The 21,695-nt window shown below is 35.4% G+C and overlaps 2 protein-coding genes across 3 annotated transcripts in view; one reads left to right on the forward strand and one right to left on the reverse strand.

Moving 5' to 3' along the window:
* MCPH1 (microcephalin 1) overlaps window positions 1-21,695 on the forward strand; it is a 120,644-nt gene that overhangs the window by 60,195 nt on the left and 38,754 nt on the right. The gene's annotated exons all lie outside the window — the stretch shown is intronic.
* The window catches only part of ANGPT2 (angiopoietin 2), a 42,429-nt gene that overhangs the window by 17,038 nt on the left and 3,696 nt on the right, over window positions 1-21,695 (reverse strand). The window contains exons 2-3 of one of the 2 annotated variants that reach the window (XM_066547294.1): window positions 3,306-3,461; window positions 1,094-1,215 (exon numbers count right to left, since the gene is read on the reverse strand). In XM_066547294.1, the coding sequence (XP_066403391.1) occupies window positions 1,094-1,215; window positions 3,306-3,461 (278 nt within the window). The remainder of the gene's footprint in view (window positions 1-1,093; window positions 1,216-3,305; window positions 3,462-21,695) is intronic. The other variant, XM_066547295.1, reaches the window with a different exon arrangement.

Here is a 21,695-nt window from a genome sequence, read left to right on the forward strand (position 1 = left end):
TAAAAGATGCATAGCCAGAAGAGAGAAATTCACCTGAAATCTATTGCCGTTACTGAAAAAAAAATCCTGAACCTTATAAATAATTATGTTTCAAGCGGATTAGTTCAATGCAGATTGTATTTTGTTAAGTGAGAAACAATGCTTTTGTGTTTTATGTGGATGTTACAAGGGTAGTCTAAAGTCTGCTGAGTTCAACACCAAAAAACATGACCTTTTGAAAATCAGTGTTTCCTTTGCTTTCCATTTGATAAGGATACTTGTTTTTCTTAAGTTGGTAGATAAAACCTTTAGGGAACATACATAAATGTAGTAGAGTAGTGAACAAAAATGTCAAAACATGTCTCCTGGGTTTCTTAAGCTAATTCTTTCAAAGAAAAAGCACTTTGCACATATGGTTCTCATTGAAAGACATTGCTTTGAAGGAGAAAACTTACTGTTATTGCTGCTTTTAGATTCCTCTGTAAACTATTTATTGCCAAAAGTAAAAAAAGACCGTGGTGATATGGAAACGAAGCTAGCTGAAAAAAGGTATGAGCCTTTGGAGCACAGCCGAGTACAGAAGAGGATAGGAGTAATAGTTGGATTTTGGTCAATTTCAAAAACATGGACTCTTGAGGAATGTTGAATATGATCAGTGCTTTATTTTTCTCACTTATATATTAGGTAAAAAAATTGTAGCAATGACATTTTTAATCATTAAGATAGCTATGTACTACATGGAAATAAAATTTTGGAGATGTGGTTACACTCAATTAATTTGAATCAAGTTACATCAAATTCATATGGAAAAGTCTAAAGAAGAATATAAATTGGGTACAACAGAAGTACTGCTTTAGTTTTAGCCTTAAGTTCCTCATATAAAGGAGAACTTTAGATAGTGAAGAACAATATATAAACAGAATACAATAAACCTGCATGAATCTCCTAGGCTTTAAGTAATATATGACCTTTGTAATGAGTGTGGGCAACATTTTGTAATCAGTTTGGAGAGCTTTTGTACAAACCCTTATTTTCCTACTTGAGTACATTTGTTTCTAAAACTATTAGAAGGGCACTTCATGGAATAGCATTTTATTGGGCTGTGCAAACTTACCTGTTTTTTTCTTGTAATTTAGTTATCTCATTGGTCTGATCTGAAATCTGTCTTTCTAGTTTGTTTGTTGAAAGAGAGTGTTCCAAAAGCTGAAGTTCAAGTCGGGTTGTCTGGTTTAATACCTAAAATAATTTACAAAAAAAGAAATTTCTTTTAAAAGATACATCTTTTAAATAAATTGTCATTTTGTTATGTTGTGAAATCATGCCAATCTCTATGTACACCTATGATAAAAAAATATTTTTCAACACTTAATTTAGGCACAAATGTTCATAGAATGAGAATGAAGAAGAATACACAGTGTTGAACTAATTTTGTCATTACACTATATCATTGGGAATATTTCAGTAGTATGCTATGTTTCTGATGAGAGTTACTGTGTACTTTAGCTTTGTTGTTATACCTTCCCCTCTGTTATGATAATTCTCATTTCATTACTGGATAATTCTTTATTTCATTACTGGAACTATGACAGTTGTGGCTCAAAGAATGAGTAGTTTTCCCTATCTGGTGTTGAAAGTAAGTCTCTAGCTGAAATCTTGGCACAGTTGTGAAGTCACTTGATAGTTCTCTCCTATTCGATCCCAAATTATATTTTGAAGGGTTTATCATGTGAAACATATGACTAATATTTCATGAAACACATGAAGCAAATCAACTAAAGTGACCACACTTTACTCAATTCATTCTTTGCTTTTTAATATTACCTTTTTCTATGCATTGTTTACAATTTATTTACATCTTTAAATGAAGAAATGCAGATACTGGGAAACATGTATGATACTCTATGGTTTGTATTGCATTACTTTAAGGCAAGTTTTCTAGAAATATTTTGTCATTGTTTTAGAATAGCTTTTTTTAATTCAACAGAATTTGGCTTTCCTTGACAGGAAGAATTGATTACTCATGTCCTTCATGTTAAATAGTCATTCAGGACATGATTTCACACTTAAGTGTAATTGAAAATTATTGCCAAAAGTAAGTGTCCTTGAGAGAGCAATTGTTTGGTTAATTTCCTTATGTTGCTAATTAAGCCCTTAACCCAGTCACCAGTAATTTCAAGCAGAGAAGGAAAGTTACAGTGATGATTTTCTTCCTCTAAGCAGAAAATAACTGAGTAATTTCCATAAAGACATTACTGTGAATTAATAAATACATTCTCTCAACATGTGCAAAATATTAGGCTCCTGAATAATACAATGAAAGTTCAGCTCAGTATGCATATAAGCTATGAATTTTCAGTTTATCCAAGAGTTCACGAAGTCTTGATTTAGGTTAAAAAATTCAATTTAATTCATTGAATGAATTCTACAAATAGTAAAACATCTAACATGGATTTTAGGCTTTGCATACTTTTTATATTATACAAAATATTATGTGCTGCATGATATATCCATTATTTGTTTTGGCAATTAAAGATCTGCATCTTCCTATGATATCTGCAAAACTACAAATACATACCACTCTACATGGATTGGACTTGTCCTTTTGCTAATATCTGCATTCTGTTTAAGAAAATGTCTTATTGTACTTAATGCTTTTCAATTAAAACACATTTGTTTTTGCTTGAAGTTAGCAAATGTACAGTAGACAGGTTTACTTCTGTGTGAATATACTTTTCTAGCAGTCTCCTAATTTCTTTTTTCTTTATTAATCTCAGATTTATGTGTCCCTTTGTTTACCATAATGCAGTGCATTGTGCTGGAAATGAACTGTTACCCACTTAAGAGTTATCTGTGAAAACATTAATTAAAAAGACATCGTTCTTTTGATAAGTTAAAAAAATAAAAAAGGAAAGATTTCATTTAAAAAAGCAATTAAGCTGGTAAATGGAGCAAAGACAGTTTGAAGAGACTCATTTAGCTAAGATTAGTAATGAGAGTAATGTGAGTATAAAGCACACTAGGACCCAACTGATGCCTGGATATAGTATAGTAGTTTTAAATACATTCTCTTTAAAGATTAATTTAGCAGCTGGCTTTCTAGACTTACTTGAAATGCTACTGTAATGAAAATCACTCCAGTGACACTTATCTTGAGATGGAACTATGTATTACCAAATACTAATGTTTCCTTAAGTTGGGTAGAACTGTGGGTCACAACGATTGACTTCTAATTGTTGAACAGAAGCGTGTAGCACTCAACAGTGTTAAATGTAGGGCTGTAGTATTTGGGAAGCAGAAGCATTTTGAGGTTGAAATTCATTACTTACTTGTGCTTCAACATCTGTTAATTTGCGGGTCTGTTCAGCTGTTTGATTTAGCAAGTTTGTGCCTATTTCAATCATAACTGCAGTCTGGTTCTGCACTGCAGTTTGCTGGATCTCTACCATTTCTTTCTTCATACTGTCTTGGATGTAATTCTCAAGCTACATGGGAAAGGAAAGAGAGAAGATAGTTGCATTCTTTAGATGTTGGAAAGGGGGTAGTACAGTAAGCCTGCTGGCAGCCTAGCTAAACAAATTTGGTCCTTTTCCTTGTCTGTTATGTATTTATGTTAAGTTTCCCAACATTAAGCTCTGTGAGAGGAAAACCAAATGTGACAAGGAATGTGTGGCCATTCATCTTCTAAAGGCAGGAACAGAGATTTGCAGGGGATAGGTAGTAGGTACAACAGTGAAAGTGCTTGTGGGCACTTGGCAGCCTTTCTCCCCTAGTGCTCCCACCATTGTAACAATCAGAGGAGCTTCACCAGCTTTGGCAGTGATGGGAATTTTTTAGAAGATAAAAGTTTAGGAGTTTAGTCATCTTCCTGTATTTACACTTAACTATTTTAAAAGCTATTATTCATCACATGACCAGAATTCAAAGAGGTCAGATGTCATTTAACACTGTTATGTGTGCATTTTTATCAGAGAGAATTTCAAATAAAGACACAAAACAGTAGAAAAACCTATAAATACTTTAAATGCTTAATATTAAGGAATGCAAAAGTTGTTTAAAATACTTGACTCTGAAGTAATTTCTGTCTAAACTAATATGGCTTTTTTAGTAGATATTTTATAGCAAAGTACCCTGCTTTCAAGGAAAGTGAGAAAAATAAGTAGCAAGGAGAAAATTAAAGTAGCCTTTTGCATAAATCTTTCTTTCTACCCGCCTGGATTATGAAAAAGCAGTCTGATTTTTCTTCACACTTCTTTATTTTTTGTCAGTAATTGCAAATATCTCACATTTCTTTGATGTGTCATTGCATATGTTTGAATTCATGAAAGTCCAGGCCACAAGACTTCATTTTTTTCCATTGACTGAGGAAATGTCTAGAATCAAACTTCTACTTCACTCCAACACAGTTCTATCCAGAGAACCATAATAAATTTTGAGCTTCATGCTCTACCTACAAAGAGGATACTAGCTAATAAAAAATAGCTAGTGTCATTAAGCACAAATGGTAATACATCATCAATTCCTAATCTAAGTGAATAGTAAAACAGGTTGATAACTTGATTTTTTAAAAAATAATATTTTAATAGTTTTATCTTTATATGAATGGTGGCTTGTAGTAATGAGACACTTTGAACTTTGTTTTATGGCTATTTTCTATATCAGTGGGGAAAAAGCATCTTGTGATTTAATATTCTCTAAACCACTGTTCAGATATAACCATTCCACTTCCAACCAGCTAAGGACCATGGGCAGATCTATTGGCTTTGAATATTTAAGCTTTTCCCCTTAACTGTTACTTAAGCAAGGACTGGGTTAATTTTTCTTACTTCAGAGCTGTTTTTTAAAAGTGGCATATGGAGAAAACAGGGTATATTAAGAAATCAAAACCTCTAAAACTGGTAGTATATTCTTACATTTGAAGTGACCACTATCTCTTGATGCCCAGTGTGACCAAACTGTCAAAGCAGTATTTGTTTGTTCACTCCAGTCTCCCCATGCAGCTGGTGAACTGCAATGCACAACAGGGAGATTTCTGACCTGGCATAAACTTTAATATCTACTGTTCTGCTCCGTAAACATACTTCTCTTTCTACCACAAAGATTTAAAACCAGTCTTTAGGCAGCCTTTACATGCTCTTTGCATGATGATCTTTTTGAATACTAGAATTAAGCCTACAATCAACTGGATTTTGGCATAATAATTGAACATGGGTATTTTCAATTGCCATCATACTATGATAATTAGAGTTATTCACTATTCATAGGGTTGATTCTTAAGTGTTACCTTTTGCTCCATGCTATTCCTCATTTTCAAAAGCTTCTCCACCCATAGACAAATCTTATTTGACCAAACGTGTTGGAATTTTTTGAATTCTTTGGTGACATCTTTTAGGTCAGCTTCTTCTTTTATGTTGGACAACAATCAGTGCCTTTTAATTGAGTAGTAATAGTAAGGTATCTTTAGTCCTTGATCATTACACTGTGAGATGTCAGAATATAGTGATAATTTATTTTAAAAAGCAATGCAAATTGATATTTGATGCACCATAGTCAAAGGACATTTGCAAAATTCTGCAGACTTTTATATAGATAAAAATAAGTAATTTTTCACTGAAGTGAGATGACCAAGAACAACAGCTAATATGTATCCCTCTGAAAAGGCTAGATATCTGGGAATTAAATGATTTATGAGTCCAAATTAACTTTAGCAACTGAATCTGGAAGACTGGACATCATTATAGATAACATTGAAAAAAACTTTGCGCAAATGCAGCTCTGTTAAAAGACTATGAAGTGAAATCTCCAGAATGCATTTTATTTGCCTCAGTATACAGTTAAGTATGGAAACACCTTTATCAAGATCAAGGATATGGCTTCACCTGTCAGAATCAGTGCATTGAAAATATTGCATCATCTTTAATTTAGAAAAAAAGCCCAAAATAAAAAGGAAGACAGTAATAAATAGATTAACAAAGAAAGATTGTTCATGAGTTTTGATTCTTTCAAGAAATAGTTGTGGATATTTAACCTCATTCTTCAAGGTTCTTTGTTCACCAAAGAGAGAGCAGAATGAGAATCTGAGCAAAGTCATCTCTGCATATAGGATTGCAGAACTGCATGACTTCTTTGAAATTGTTATCACTGAGTTGTTCCAAAACACACTACTAGAAAAGGAGTTAATTCTGGGCTTAAAGGTAAGGTAAACATTTTATGGTGGGCTTAGGCAATTGCCCAGTTCAAACACACAGATGTAAGGTTGCTCTGAATACAGTATGCAAAACCCATGATTACAGTTTAAGGCATCTGGTGGTTCTGGTTGCCAGATTTTTATACCCCTTGTCACTGTACTTGTAACCTTGGAAAGCAGTTTTGTTTGGACACACAGATCTGTATTTTCATAATTTATCTTATTTGAATATATGTAAGTATGAGCATATCTCCAAGTATCTGATCTCTTTCAAATAATTTCTTATTTATGTGGGGATTTCCAAATCACTGAAGTATTCTCTTGACTCCAGTTTTAAGTTTGTCTTCACATCTGTTTTTTAACTTTAAAAATATTAAATACATAATTTAGGGAATATGGTATCTGTTCTTACTTGAAAGCTTGAAATGTGAATACCAAAAGGGATTTAATATTTAAAGTCAGTTTTATTATCTGACTCATTTATTCTAATTTGGAGCAACGTGAATCATCAAAATTATAATGACCTATTAAGTGGCTTTAGAGCTTCTTGTGGTTTTTTTCCTAAAAATCCTATAAAGCATGATTACATAAAACCCTTCTGTTTTTTTCTTCATATTCACTAATCTTCTCCCACTTTTGTCCGTTCTCTGCATGTACACATCATAAAATCTTTTTCTGACCTGAACCAAGATAATGCACTGATCCCTCTCTGCTTATTTCCCTTCTCCCTTCATCATACAATGCAAAACTCTAATGAGTAACACTTTTTACAGCTACAACCCTACAAGTTTTTCTTAGTGGCAGGTGCTTACTTTGATCCTTCTCCAAAAAGTAAAAGAATGACTTTCCTCCAAAACGTCTCACCATCTCGCACTGACCTTAGTGACAGCAGAACATGTTCCCGCTTGTACCCCCGGCAAGCAAAGCCCTTGGGTTTCACTGACAGGGTGGTGGAAGAACGTTTTTAACAGGGCTCCAGTTCCCACAGCCACGGCTGAGCTACACTGACAACACTGAGGATTAGCAGCCATTTTTTGCAGGACTGCTGTTCTTTGTGGCACATTTCTTTGTAGAAACTATTCATCAGCTCCTGCCAAGGAGCCTCCTTTCTTTGTAAGCAGTAGCACACTCAGTTTCTGAAGGGGGAAGAATAGCTTGGGTAAAAAAGAGGTTTAAAAGAGGGAAGGACATGGGAATGAATGCCTCATTTCCCAGCCATCAGTCAGGAGGCTTGGTAGTTTGAACAGCATGTCTGTCTTCCTCAATATTTTGCTCAAATCTGGAAGGTGAAACAGGGATTATTTGCCAGATTTCTATCTTGCCACGTCACTAGCTATGGTTTAATCTCTTTTTGATTCAGATAATATATGAATATTATGAGAAGTGTGTTAACCATGATTACATTATTGTTATTGAACAAAATAAATGTTAAAACCTAATAGCTGACTATTAGTGATGCATTTTCAGAAATTTTGCTTTTGAGGGAGTAAGCTGATCAATGACTTGATCAACTTGATCAATGACTATCTTAAAGATAATACAAGGGAGAGGGAATGTTTGAAAGAAGGACTATTTAACTGATAGCGTTTCAGTGATTCTTCTTGGAATTTTTTATTAAATATTCTATCTTTTGTGTAGGAATTTGGCTGGCATGTATTCTTGAACAAAGTATAAAAATGAAAGCACAGATGGGAAAAAACATGTCACAAAATATGCTTAAATTGCAAAAGCAGATGGGAAAATTGAAATACTTTTACAGTTAAGATTTGTTACAAAGTTATAGTGATGCATTTTTAGAGAGAAAAAAATTCTCTAAGGTCACCACTTTGGGACTGCATCATGTTTTATTACTTCAAATCATATAAAATCATAAAATTTGGCAAAAATACTCCAGCTAAGTTGCCAAAAAAACAAGGACAGGTCAATAATATTGGAGCACATTCCAACACGTTACTTTTATAGCCAAGGCTTTTTTTTCAAACAAGCTTTAAATGGGCAAGAAAGGGAAGACAACATGTAGAGTATGCACTAAAAGAAGTGTGTTTTCTAACCATTGGCAGACATACTATTAATCCATTATGAAGAGTTATCAATACTCAGTCAAATGAAAACCTGCCTGATTGTATATTTTGTGTCCATACTAAAAAATTTTTCAAAGAATCAGCAACATATTTGTGCATTTTATAGACATTTGACTTAACATTTTTTCCATTTTAAGTTATGAATGATGTCTTGCATTTGTTCTTTGCTGCCAAATGTTTAATCTATACTAATTAAAGGGTCATGTTCCTGGCAGCATTTATGCTCCATGAATACATAAATGCCCCTTTGTTAAATGCTACTCCATGTTAATAGTACAAGTAGTACTGGGTGCTTGTTCTATTTTATAGAATTTGTCAGTTATTGGAGCAGGCTTTCCAAATAAAATTTGGTGATTTTCTTAATGTTTATAGTCTGATTCTGTCAAGTCTAACATTTATTTTCAGCAAGAGGTAATGTTAATAATGAGTTTCTACACAGTGCTGTGTCCTGTGTGAACAGGTTGTGTTACAACACATATTGCATGCTTAGTCATCTAATGTAGATGCAGAGAAAACTGCAGGGCTAATGACACATATATAGTGATTTTCCTCTAACTTTTGTTTTGGATTTAAAAAAGTGGAGTAGATCCAGTAGAAAACCTAGCAACAAAAAATACATTTACAGCTAGGCACCTTTTAAATATCTGTTGAAGCTACAGAGTTTGGCATATTGTAGATGCCTGGGCAGTAAGGAGTTAATGTGTTGTTCTGCCTCAAATGCTAATGGCTATTCAAGTGGGCAAGTAAGAATAGGATGTAGCTAGAAAGAGGGGCAGCATTTCTGACAGCCCGTCAGAAAATAGGGCAGCACCTTTCTGGAACCCACTTCCTACTTCTGGTCTGTGCTGACCAGATCAGCAGAAGTAGGGTCAAGAATTAGGCATGAACTGTCAGCTCAGGGTCAATCCAGTAGAGGGGGATCAAGACCATCAAAAGACCCTCAAAGACCCTCAACCCATTTCCAGAAAGGTCCAGAAAAAGGGACTGCACCTGCTCACTTATTTACACGAAGAGTGAGAAACCTAAGTCCCTGGAGAGGGAAATTTACCTATAAAACGGTGTCCCTACTAAGTTTGGGTGGCACCACCAGGACCTTGGACACCCTATTGGCTGGATCAATGCTGGACCCAGAACTGGTGATCCCCTTTCCTCTCCTATCTCATTTCTCTTTATAGGGGCAAACATATTTCCATGCCAAGTGTGTAGTCTGTTGATAAAACTTTGTGAGCGGTTTTCTTTTGGACCCCTTTGGGTTTTGCCACTCTTCTTTGACCAAAGGCATTGAGAAATTTTGGGTACTCCCTTCCACAAAGGAGTGACATGTTACACATATATTAAGCTGTCAAAAACTTTGAGTTACAGTTCTCACATCCCTAACAAAAATGTCATGTGCTTTATTTGGAACTTATCTTTTCAAATTTAAACCACTTGAATTTAATCAGTTCTTCCAATACCTGTGGTCATCATCCAGGTGCTTTTTTCACCAAGATGTTCATTATACACACAAAAGCAAGCAAGATGGAAAGTGTACTTAAGCATCCATAATCAGATTTGCTTAGTTTTAGTAACAGGTCAAAATAAGAAAAGCTGAGTCTCATTAGTTCCTTTGGGAATACTTTTTCAGAGTATAGATGTGACCTTCCTGCTTCTCATACTCCAGATATCTTGAGGTATCTTTAACCTAGTAATGCTTGGTCTTAGTTGCCCTGCCCTTTTTTCAGAGTGGCAGTGTTCTTTGGATTGTGGCCACATCTGATTTCTTCATGAGTCATCTGAAGTAGAATTTAGCCCATAATTCGGACTGGGGTTTTTTTTAATGCTGTGTCAATGTGCAGTTTTCTGATTGTAAAAGAATCAGAATATGCCACAGAATCCTTAAATTTCTCATTCACAGATACATTTTTTTAATATAAAGACAAAAATGTAGTTTTTTTCACAGACTATTTTAACAGACCTAATTTTCAGTTAAAATACTAAATATTTAAATTGTTTATTTGTAGTATAATTGAAGTCTGTACATTAGGAGGGTTTTCTTGTTTGCTTGTATTTGTATTTCCACATCACATGAATGCATTGGTGTTATGAAGGCAAAATACTGTCAAAATTTCAATTTTGCAGACAGTTTTGTTCTCTTTAAAATAGCTTTTCGTACTTATTTTTCAGTCTGTCCCTGTTCCTACTGCTTCAAGTCAGGATGGAAATAGAAGAATCACTACCCTTTCCAAGAGTCATTTATCTTGACAGACCTAAGGGAACACATTTTTAAGGGCATTGCATCAATCTCCATCAATCAGACCTTAAGCTATTTTAAAGCAACTTTTAATAAAATTATTTATTTCTTCATGTTTTCTGGAACTAAGTTATCAATTTTAGGAGCCTGTAACTTTTGGAAAAAATTAGTACACTGCAGAAATAAAATGCAATCATGTCTGAAAAAGAGACATTTAAAATTTTCCTTTTTTTCTTTTTCCCTAGGGCAGGAAGTCCCAATGGTCTATGAGTTGTTTCTCAAGGGAGGGAAAGAAATCTTTGGGAATGTATATGGGAATGCTTGAGATGTCTCTATGCCCCATCAAACATGTCTGCCTGTCCAGACCTCCAGCTAAGATTTTTCTCTTATCTCATTTTCCTGTCAGCAAACAAAAGGTGAAAGTAACATCATAAATGAATACTATCTGGAAGTGAGCTGTGATTTACTGGAAAATGTTGAAGCTAAAATTGTGTAATAAAATACTAAAGGTTTAAATGCTAACTCTTAAAATAGTAAACACAGACTTTGAAGTAAATGATATGCAGATGGTTCTCGTAGGGACACTTGTGCACTAAAGGAAAGCTTACCAGCCTATTCTCCTGTCTGATTACACTACATTTAGAGGAAACTGTTACACTTTTATAATTTACACTTGCTAGCAGAAGAAAAATATTCCCCCCCCACCTTTACTGGTAAAACTCTACTTAAATAAAAACTAAATTTTCATTAATGTAACATGAAATAAAATGTATGAGATGTCTTCATTTTCTATACAAGTTTATATTTATAAAGAATGACTTTCAATCTGTGTTCCTGAATAGAAGTATTCTGTATCTAATTCTAAAAGTTATTACAGGATGATTGGATTTTCTACTGTATGTTCTGAACTAACTATGAATATTACAATTCAAGTGATGATGTCAAAAAGGCAAAGGAGCACATAGGAAAAGGGAAGAGACTTTGACAGCTGAAACACTCCCAAAAGCTGTCGTAGAGTTGAGCTCCCACCATTCCAGACACTGAGCTTATTTTGTCCATGTAATACTACACTACTGCTTTCCTACCTACACATATGTGCTGTCCTTTGGAGGATGACATGGGTTCTTTGTACTATATATGATGCACGTACTTTCTATGGTGCATTTCTGCATTAAATTGCAAATGAAAAATATTTTTTGCAAAAAACACTGTTAATGGAAACTAAATAGTCAACTTGACAAACCGCTTAACAGCGTTAATTTCTATGTAGGTAGGTAAATAATTTTATAAAAACAAAATTTAACAAGAGTATCTTCAAAATTAAAATCAATTATTTGGTGATTACCCTTACTCATTAAGAGTTAAGGCTATTCATTAAGGCAATAATTTAAGATTCTGAATCACCATTTTTATGGACTATAGCTGCTATGGTATTTCTCTTAAAAATCAGGGAAGGAATTCATAAAGTTCCCATTAGTCTAAAAATAAAGAATAAATAAATAAATAGTGTGAGTCATGAATGGCATTTTGCCGAAGTTCAGTAGCTCTGAAGCCAGGGAGACAAGAAGCCAGTGATGCTTCAGCCATTCACTGAAATGCATAAAATATTTTTCATTATATGCAACAAGCCACCAATACTCAAAATTAGGATTCCATATTTATTAACTGTGTAGGAAATACTGCTAATCAATATTTAAATTTTAAATACTAGGTTATGGCATCGGACTATAATTTCCCAAATTGAATATTCAAACCTTTTGGAGACAAGCCTACATGTTTTCAATCAGATTTTGGACTTTACCAGACCAGTGTAAGGATGAGATTGTGCTGTACAAAGATGACATCTGAATAAACACTTGCTATCCCAGATCTTATTTCTCATAATCCTTTCTCATTTGTGTATTTTTTCCATTCCACTGAGCAACTGAAATAAACTTACTATCAGATATGCTGGTGACATTTTTCATGAAGAACATTGTCTGTGTAGCCTTATAAACTTTACAAAATATTTAGCAAATGTATCAGTCACAGTTAAAGCCATTTATCTTTTTTATCTCAAACAATATCAAGTAGCTTTTTATGAACTCCTCTTTCAACGGGAAAGCCTATTTTAGAGAATAGCTCATGATGTGGTGAAGCAAATCAGAGATCAAGTTTTTGACGAATATGAAGCAAATTCCACTTTTCAAAACATGTTACTGGGGAAGTGAAAAAGAGCTAGGCATTTACAGTTCATTCTCAGCATTGCTTTCTAGGGAAGCAGTCATCTTGCATTCCATTTCCATCCAGAAGGAAGAATGATTTGGAGTTCAAGGATCAAACTAGTTAGGAAGCTATGGTACACAATTAGTCCCTTTTGTGAGCTATAAAACTGGGTGTCTCCGGTTCCAAAGCTGTGTTCACAGAGCATCTTTCAGCATGACAAAAATTAGATTCTTTTTAAAGTTCACAGGTTAAGGAAACTGAAAGCATTTTTAGTGGTTCTTAAGCTTTGCAACATACTGGCATCTAACTATAGTTTATTGAGTTTTTATGAGATCTTTTTCTTGTAGAAGAAGCCTCAATGATGCTACCAAGTGATAACCAGACATTTTTGCTGAAGGCCTGACAAATTTTGAATGCTCAAGACTTTGGGGAAGCACATGTCAGCTGCTGATTTCAGTTTTGAGGGACTGAATTTCTTTACTAAGAACCCATTCACTGATTTTGGAGGGGAGAAGAGAAAGTAATTTGTGCTCAAGTACTGTAGCTCTTTTTTTAAGATGTGCTGCATCTTTCTCACTGTCATTTCAATAGATAATATGCTAGATGGACTGGGGAAGTGGAGTGTCTGGAGAACTGCTACATTTACATCACCAGCTTGAAAATTCCTCACTTGCTGGACCAAACCTGTCAGAGAACTTCCCAAACTTTCCAAAACACTGGGCAGGGCAAGCAGGACCCAAAAACCAACTAGCCTTAAATATGGCTACAGAAAACATTAAAGGCTGCCTTAAAAAAGAGAAGCTCAGGTGGTCACCTCTGCTTAGTTTAAAAAATTAGCATCCTTATATGTTCTTGTCAAATGCCACTTATTTATTTCTCTGTACTGTTCCATTAGCCCAGTTAAGAGTCTTGAGTGCAAAAGTTTCTGAGAAATTCCAGGAAGCAAGATCAGAACATATAGGCAGCAAATTGCAGAAACAAAACATAGTGTATGATGCAGGAAAAAAAATTAAATTATGTAATCCGGATTAAAAAATACTTTTTTTTTTTTTGGTCTCAATAGCTGGAATTATCCATCTAAAAGCAGACAGTTTAGGTTTTTGGAGCAGAAACATGAAGACAGGTCTTTTCATCCATTGCTTTCAAAATTTCCTCTTTGTCTCTGGTACCTCCTGAGCACTCAGGTGGTGATGCAAAGTCACCACTTGAGCTGAGCTCCAGTCAGTGCTCCAGAAAGCTTGACACCAGGCAGCTGCCAGTATGTGCCCTTCTAGAAAGACCAGAAGCCAGATCCTCTCAAAACAAATTATGCTATTGGCATTAACCATAAGAGAAGAGGAGAAATTGTCAGAAAAAATGTCTGAGAACCAAAGCTGTACTCGTTATAGGATGGGTATTTTATGAGCAGACACTGTTCCCTGTCTGTCAAGATCTGACAAGGGCCACTGAAGAGGGAGACTTTTAAATATGCTTTCCAGAGACTCTTGGATGTAAAACTCTGCTGTCAAGATGAGTAAACACATTAGCAGAGGGGAAAGTAAAATGACATCAATACTATATGCACCTAGCCAGAAAAGAAAGCTATCTATCTTACATTTGAGAGGTGGGCCCATGCAAATATCATAAATTTCCATAAGGCCAAATTTCAAGGTCCTAAACCTGGGTCCAGGAAATCCTAAACATAAGCACAGGCTGAGCAGTGAAGGGATTGATGGCAGCCCTGACAAGAAGGACTTTGAGAAGGTGGATGAGAGGGTGAACATGCCCTGGCAGTGTGTGCTTACAGGCCAGAAAGCCAGTTGTACCCTGGGCTGTATCCAAAGCAGTGTGGGCAGCAGGGCAAGGGAGGGGATTCTGCCCCTCTGCTCTGCTCTGCTTGGGTAGGATGCCAGCTGGACCAGTGCTGCATCCAGCTCTGGGTCCCACAGCATTAGAAGGGATTTGAGTGGGTCCAGAGGAAGGCCACAAAGATGATCCAATGGTTGAAGCACTTCTTCTATGAAAACAGGTTGAGAGAGTTGGGATTTTTCAGTCTAGAGAAGGTTTTTAGCGACCATAGAGCAGATTTCCAGTACCTAAAGGGAGCTTACAAGAAAGCTGGAGAGGGACTTTTCACACAAACATGTAGTGACCGGACAAGAGGGAATGTAAACTGAAGGAGGATAGGTTTAAATAGAAGGAATGTAGAGGAAGGGACAGTCAGGAAGCTGCATAACTTTAATATAAGGAAAGAAATAAAGAAAATGAATCTGCATGAGCAGAATTTTAAAAGTGGATGTGGATAGGAATAGGGATAGGAATTCCTGATGACAGTAAGCTGCAAAAGGGGATTGGAAGGCTGATCTTAAAGCCAGCTGAGGGAATGAATTCTCTGTTTTGTTTGAAGTTTAAGAAACATTATCAAGTTGGAAGAAAATTCACTGAGGAAAATGGTAAGTGCAAAGGACTTGACTGGATGAGACTCCTGGGAGATGTTACTCCCACATGGACTAGAGAGGGACAAGAGAAAGAAACTGTTGATTTTCTTGTGATGAAAATTATTACTCTTTTTTCTATTCCAGTAGGATCCTTACTTAGTTAGAGGTAGTCCACATGAATTAGGCCTTAAAGCACATATCTGATTTACTGGTCTACTCCATTATCAACTTCAAATATTTTTTCAATGTTGTTTTATTAATACTTAGTTATTGAAACTAAGTATTTTTAGTTTCACTAAGAAGTCAGTGGGAATTTTTCTACTTGTTTGGAGCAGAGCTAGGATTTTGTATGCTGTCCTCAGAGCCTTTTTAAAATAATAAAGTTTACCATAACAAAGAAGCTGAACCCAAGACAGGGCTAAGTTTTTTCTAGATTCAAGTCAAATAAACTTACATGTCAGGGGAAAAAAATTACGGTATTTTTAACTATATATTTAAACTTTCTTGCCTAGCTGGTAAACTGTAGTTGACAGAATCCTTGCTTGTATGTGCTAAGATTTCAACAGGGTCAGATTGTTTATATTTGTTGCAGTTTATACTCTTTCTAAGGGCTAGGTTATTGGTCTAGGGGCTTATTTTCTAGTTATGTGAACTTTGTTTCATCATGTCAGAGTGGTTTTCAGAAAACATTCCCAGTAAGGCTCCAGTAGCAGTTACAATAGGGTTTTTTAATTTACTATTACTTTACAGGCAAACATTATATCTGATAGAAAATCTGGCATCAGGATGACAGTTTAACATAAGTGAAAACACAGGGATAGTTAATATGGTCAAAGTTCAGGCCTCATGCAAGGAAGCTTAGGGGGTTTTAAGTCGATTCCTTAGAAGCAGTAAAACACAAGATTTTTGTATTTTTTACTTATTCATTTAAGCTCTCTTTTGCCTACTTTATCTGTTTTTTTAAGTTGCACTGGAAGCTAGTGTGTCATTTGAATAGTTGAATTACCCTGTTTGTAAAAATTCATTCTGAAAAGAAAAGCAAAAATAAGACAATTTTTTCATTAGGTCTTCACCGGGGAATTTTCTTGAGTAAGAAAACTGTCTGACTGGATAGGGTATCTGTTAATACAAACTGAAGTATGGCAAGTGTGTTTTCCATTACCACATGTATTTTAGTCTTGATATGCAGCTTTTTCGTGTTTGAATGTTAAGACTTTGCACGGCTGAGATTGTCAGTTGACAGCTGATACCCTGGAAAAATGAGGCTATTGCTTCTTGACTGAATGGCATATTCTCCTTAAGGTGCTGGTTTATATTTCATTCTGAAACTGTGGGTTTGAACTAGTATTTGCGGGTAGTTACACCTTGTTAATGGAAAATGAGGAAATTGTTTCATAGAACATAATGTAGTACATGGGAAAAGACCTAAAGCAAACATATAAAGTGTCATAACATGATGTCTACAAGTTCTGTCAAGAAAGACAAAACTAAAATGATTTTTAGGGACCAGGGATCAAAATTAAACCTGTCAGCTTACTCAGGTACCTCTGTGTACGTCGGTACATCAGGTCACATGATGAGCAGAGCCCTGCGGCGCACGGATGTCACATCACGTGTGGGGAGCTGTATGGGGGCTATGGCTATTGCCCAGGAAATGTCCTTTCCACTTAGCTGGGAGTCTCCCCATTCCCACACCCTGACAGAATGGAACAAAGAGGCTTTTTCCTTCCAGGATCACGCACATCAGGTGCAGGCCTGAACCAAAAAGCAAGCATAGCGATGAAGCTGATACTGTGAGTGCAGGAGGTGAATGACTCTTAGTGCCTGCAGCGTGAGAATGAACAGGTCTGCAGAGCTGTTGTTTGGACAGGGCTTAAGACACTGCTCAGTCATTTTGATACTAGAGCTTTTCAGAAGATCCTACTATTTTAAATGGATACAATTATTTTCTCCAAAGATGAGAACTTTTAGGTTTTCTCTCTGTCAAAAAGTTCTTTTAAATGGAGTGATAAAGATCAAACATTTGCTCAGTGTGTTTTCCTGTAGTTTTGATAAACAGTTTATTCAAAAAACATACTAAAACTTTGCTTCTGAAGTACACAAATTATGGCAGTTGTGTGATTATGCTGTACCATGCTAGAATGCTCTAATATGATAGTTTTGATTTTATACTGAACTACTCTGGTCCTCATCAATGCTTTAGTACAGATTTTGAAGTGCACATAGCTAGTTTCAATCTCTTGTTATTTATATTCCTAAAAGGTATTACACAGTCTAACACTTCAATGCCTATTAGAAGAATTTTAGTTGCTAATATTGAGAGAGCAGTAATGAATCAAGCAAGGTTTTTTTCCCCTTTCTGGAAATAATAAGCTCTCAGTTGTGTCACCACAACACACTGATTTTAATACCTGAGCAAAATCAATGATACAAATTTGATATGTTGTTCCCTAGAGGGTAAAGGAACTCTGTATAGTTGTGGTTTTTATTTTAAAAATCTATCATGGTGCTTGAGACCTGACTACAAGTACAAAAACTAATTTTTCCCTACATTATTAAAAGGGGTTTGAGCAAAGCTATGATATTTCATGCTGCATGGTTTTAACAAGAGATCTCCAGAGACAGCTGACTTGGAAAAAACATTGCTGTCATCTAAGAATTCTGAAGTATTTGCTTGTCTAGAGAGGAAAATGTTTCCTTACAGCTTCTGTGAATAGTGAATTCTGTGAAGAATACAAGATTCCCATGCATACTTTTGTTAACAGAGAGAGAAGTTAGCAGAAAGAGGGTTGCATATTCTATCAGCCTTCTCTTTTTAGTAGTAAGACCTTTTTATGACCTTAGTAGACTCCTGGAAGATTACTAGCTAAACTGATAAAGCTTCATATGGGCAGAATAAAGACAGCACAAAAGTTCCTGTAGCTTCCTGCTCTCTCTTCAGACTAAGCCATAATGTGCTGGAAGCTGGAAAGAGAATAGATAGACATAATTTAATCATACAAATTGCAGGATACGTTTGCTGAGCTTTATAAACAACATCTTAATTTTAGGGTTAACCTGTTCCACAAAGAGATAAAAACTAACAGGATTTTCCATAATTACTTGGAACACAATATGAATTTCTTTTGAAGAAGCTTTTAAGGATTTTTCTAGGCAGCTTAAGAACTGACTCAGTGAGTGTCTGCAGATCTAGGTGTGGGATTCATTTTTTTATACAAAACATAGATCTGGATGTTACAACCTAAAGCATTCTTTAACATCTCCTCTGAGCCTGGTTTACTTGGAATAGACATCAGGTTCCCCAAAAAGTATTTCTCTTCATTCTCTCTAGAGAATAAGATTTAGTTTTCCTCTGCCCCATTGCCTAGAAATATGTCTGGTCAAGGAAATAAAATTATCACAGTATTTTTAACATACTGTGTGCATCAGGTTAGTTGGTTTAATGCTGTGTAATGTGCCACATCTTTAAAGAATTTCCAGGTGTTTAATTACTCTGCTATACCTTTTTCTCCCCAAATGCTTTGCCTTTTTCAGTTATCGACATTCATATTATTTTCCCACCTCTAGTTTATATTTGGCTAGGCTGAGAAGTTCAAATAATTAAAAGGCAGATAAAATTGTCAGTGCGTATTTCTGAAACTTCTTATTCAATGCCATAGAAACTCTCCTTTTCTTGAAGGATCTGGTGATACTTATGGTACACTGACACATTGTTTTCACTGCTATTACCGGTGAGATATTTCATAGGGTGCATTTGGACTACCTGAATATTTCCTGTGAAAGACATCCTTGTTTCAGGTACATGTTTTTGGTTTTTTTCCCCAAGAGCCATCTCTTCCCATTTTCCCTTATGCAGTCTGTACAAGTATCCTTAAGGCTCCCATTAGTATCCTAATATCCTAACTAGATGCAAGAACCATTTCTCTCTGAAGTACAACTTGAATTTCCAGTTCCAGGAACTTTGGGTTTTGTGTTTTGATTAGTTGGTTTTGTTGTGGTTTTTGTGTTTTGTTTTGGTCTGTGTTTTTGGGGTTTTTTTTAAGTAAGAGCTGTGACACACTGGAGCAGGCTACCTTGAGAAGTTGTGGATGCCCCATCCCTGGAAGTGTTCAAGGTTTGGCTGGATAGGTCTTTAAGCAACTTGATCTGAAAGATAGCCCTGCCCACAGCAGAGGGGTTGGAACTAGATGATCTCTGAAGATCCCTTCCAAACCAAACCTGTCTGTGATTCTGTGATTCTTTCAGGATGTGGCAATAGGAAGACACCAAAGTCTTATGGAAAAGCTATCAATCCTGATTTGACTCTTGTACTCAAGCTGCTTTCTAGTCCACAGTTGTACCTTCTACCTATTGTTTCTGAATTTTCAGGCCTACAAACTTCAGTGCTAAAGTAGTAGGTTAGGATGAGACCCATGCAGCATGCTGGCTTTTATAAGTTCTTCAGCAGTGCTGACAAATCTGCCTCATCAAGGGGGATTTCTTCTAAGTTTTCCATTCGTCCATTTGTCTCCTTGAAGCTGAAGAGGCTGATTGAACTTACTCTAGGAGGCTAATTAATATAGACTGAGGCACCTGATGAAACTCTGGGTTTGCAAAGTTCCAAAGATCCAAGAGTGGCCCCTCTCTGTTGTAGGCACTAATGCAAGATGTAAGACTGTGTCTTCTAAACCAGTTGGCAATATTTTGCCTGTCTAGACCTATAACAATAGTAACAGTGGGGAAGACCATCTTGCTTTGCTCTTTCAGCCAAAGCTGTGTAGAAGGCCATGAAATAACAGGTGCAGCAGGAGGTTCTTGCATTAAAGTATGCAAAAAGTTATTAAAGAAATAATGATTAAGCTGCTTAGTATTGTAAATCAAAGAATTTGGTACATTTTCAAAAGCAAATACTGTAGTATGTAAAGGACAGTATTAAACAGTCACTAAAGGTACTAATTGTCACATTTTGAAGGTTAGAAGTGGGTCCAACCAATTTCTGTGGGCTTCAGATTAACTTCCATTCTAAGCAATACATACATGATAGCTTAGGAGTCAAGCACATTTTACTGTTTCACTCTGTAAATTTGAGGTGAGATGCAAGTTATTCAATCTTTTCATAATTAACAAGAAAAAAGGAGCAGTAACAAAAATTGTCCGTAAAAGAAACGCCATCCTCAACTTCAGTCTCTCTGACAAAGTATCAAAGATGTGTTAAAGGTAATGCTGTTAAATTTTATATATTAAGTGGGTATGCAAATAAAAAGAACTGGAAATTGGCAATTCAGGAATTTTCAAGCTCATTTCCTATAAGTACACGAAAAGAAAAGAAAAGAAAAGAAAAGAAAAGAAAAGAAAAGAAAAGAAAAGAAAAGAAAAGAAAAGAAAAGAAAAGAAAAGAAAAGAAAAGAAAAGAAAAGAAAAGAAAAGAAAAGAAAAGAAAAGAAAAGAAAAGAAAAGAAAAGAAAAGAAAAGAAGGAAATTAAACGCTTGTTGTCAATAACTGATGGAGAAAATCTCCCATTTTGCTGTTTGGACCAGTCAGAGATGACAAGCTTATTGTCATGTTAATAACAAACAAAGCACAGAAAAATATATCTTGAATGCTAGCAAGAGACTGGTTTTGTAAGCCTCTCTTTATTCCATTTTTTACTGATAACATCTTGGAGGTGAATTCTCTATTTCAATTTTGTCTTGTAAATCTGTACAAGAAAATCTCATTTTCTTTGTTGATTTTGTACAATTTCAGACCTGCAGCACCCATTTGGTATTGGCAGAATGTTGCAGATATTGTTCCTGTAACAGTTTTTAAACACATGCAATAGCGTCGTTTCAAATCCTTTCACTGAAATTTACCTACAGGAAGTACAACAATAAACTGCATAATTATATCATCCAGAGTAGCATGGAAAATTTATCTGGTAACATACTAGTCTGAAAGTAAGAAAGTATTTTCTTTAGAGTCCTACCAGTTTTCTTTTGCTTAGCAAATAATCGTTGATAGACTGAACCAAGCACTTCTCACAATAAGTAAAAACAGATGCATTACTTAAGAAAGGAATGTAGGATTCAGAGTCAAAATCATTTCTTGAGTACTTCAAAGTCCAACTCTGTTCAATATATTTGTCCTTATTCATTGTGTGCAGATAGTTTTGAATGGCAGCATGTCAAAGTATCTTTTTGTATTAGACAAATGGCATTCAGTACAGAAATAATTATAACCTTCCAGGGTATCAAGACAAGGGAAAATGAATCTTAGTTAAGTGTATTCAAAGATACTGCATTTCTATCAGCAGTGCATCCCCCTCCTAGTCTGCTGGGATGGTTCAGGATGAAGCTCTGGTAATGGGTTTAAATGTTGACTCCTGACACAGATTTTTATTTGCTAGTCTTTTGATCTGCTGATAAACTACTAATAAATTACCTGTATTCCACATGATGTCATCAATTCCATCATACATTGTTTTCAGCTGTTTGTAACAGAAAAGACTAAGAAAATATGACCTGTTTCTTTTACATTATTGCTGTGGACAGTCATATCTCCTGAGTCATAGAATCCAGTCAATATATTAAGAAGAAAAATTCAAGTCAGCATTCAGTTATTTCAGTGTCTTAATATCTGA

The sequence above is a fragment of the Molothrus aeneus genome, chromosome 3, assembly GCF_037042795.1.
Source record: "Molothrus aeneus isolate 106 chromosome 3, BPBGC_Maene_1.0, whole genome shotgun sequence".
Classification (NCBI taxonomy): domain Eukaryota; kingdom Metazoa; phylum Chordata; class Aves; order Passeriformes; family Icteridae; genus Molothrus; species Molothrus aeneus.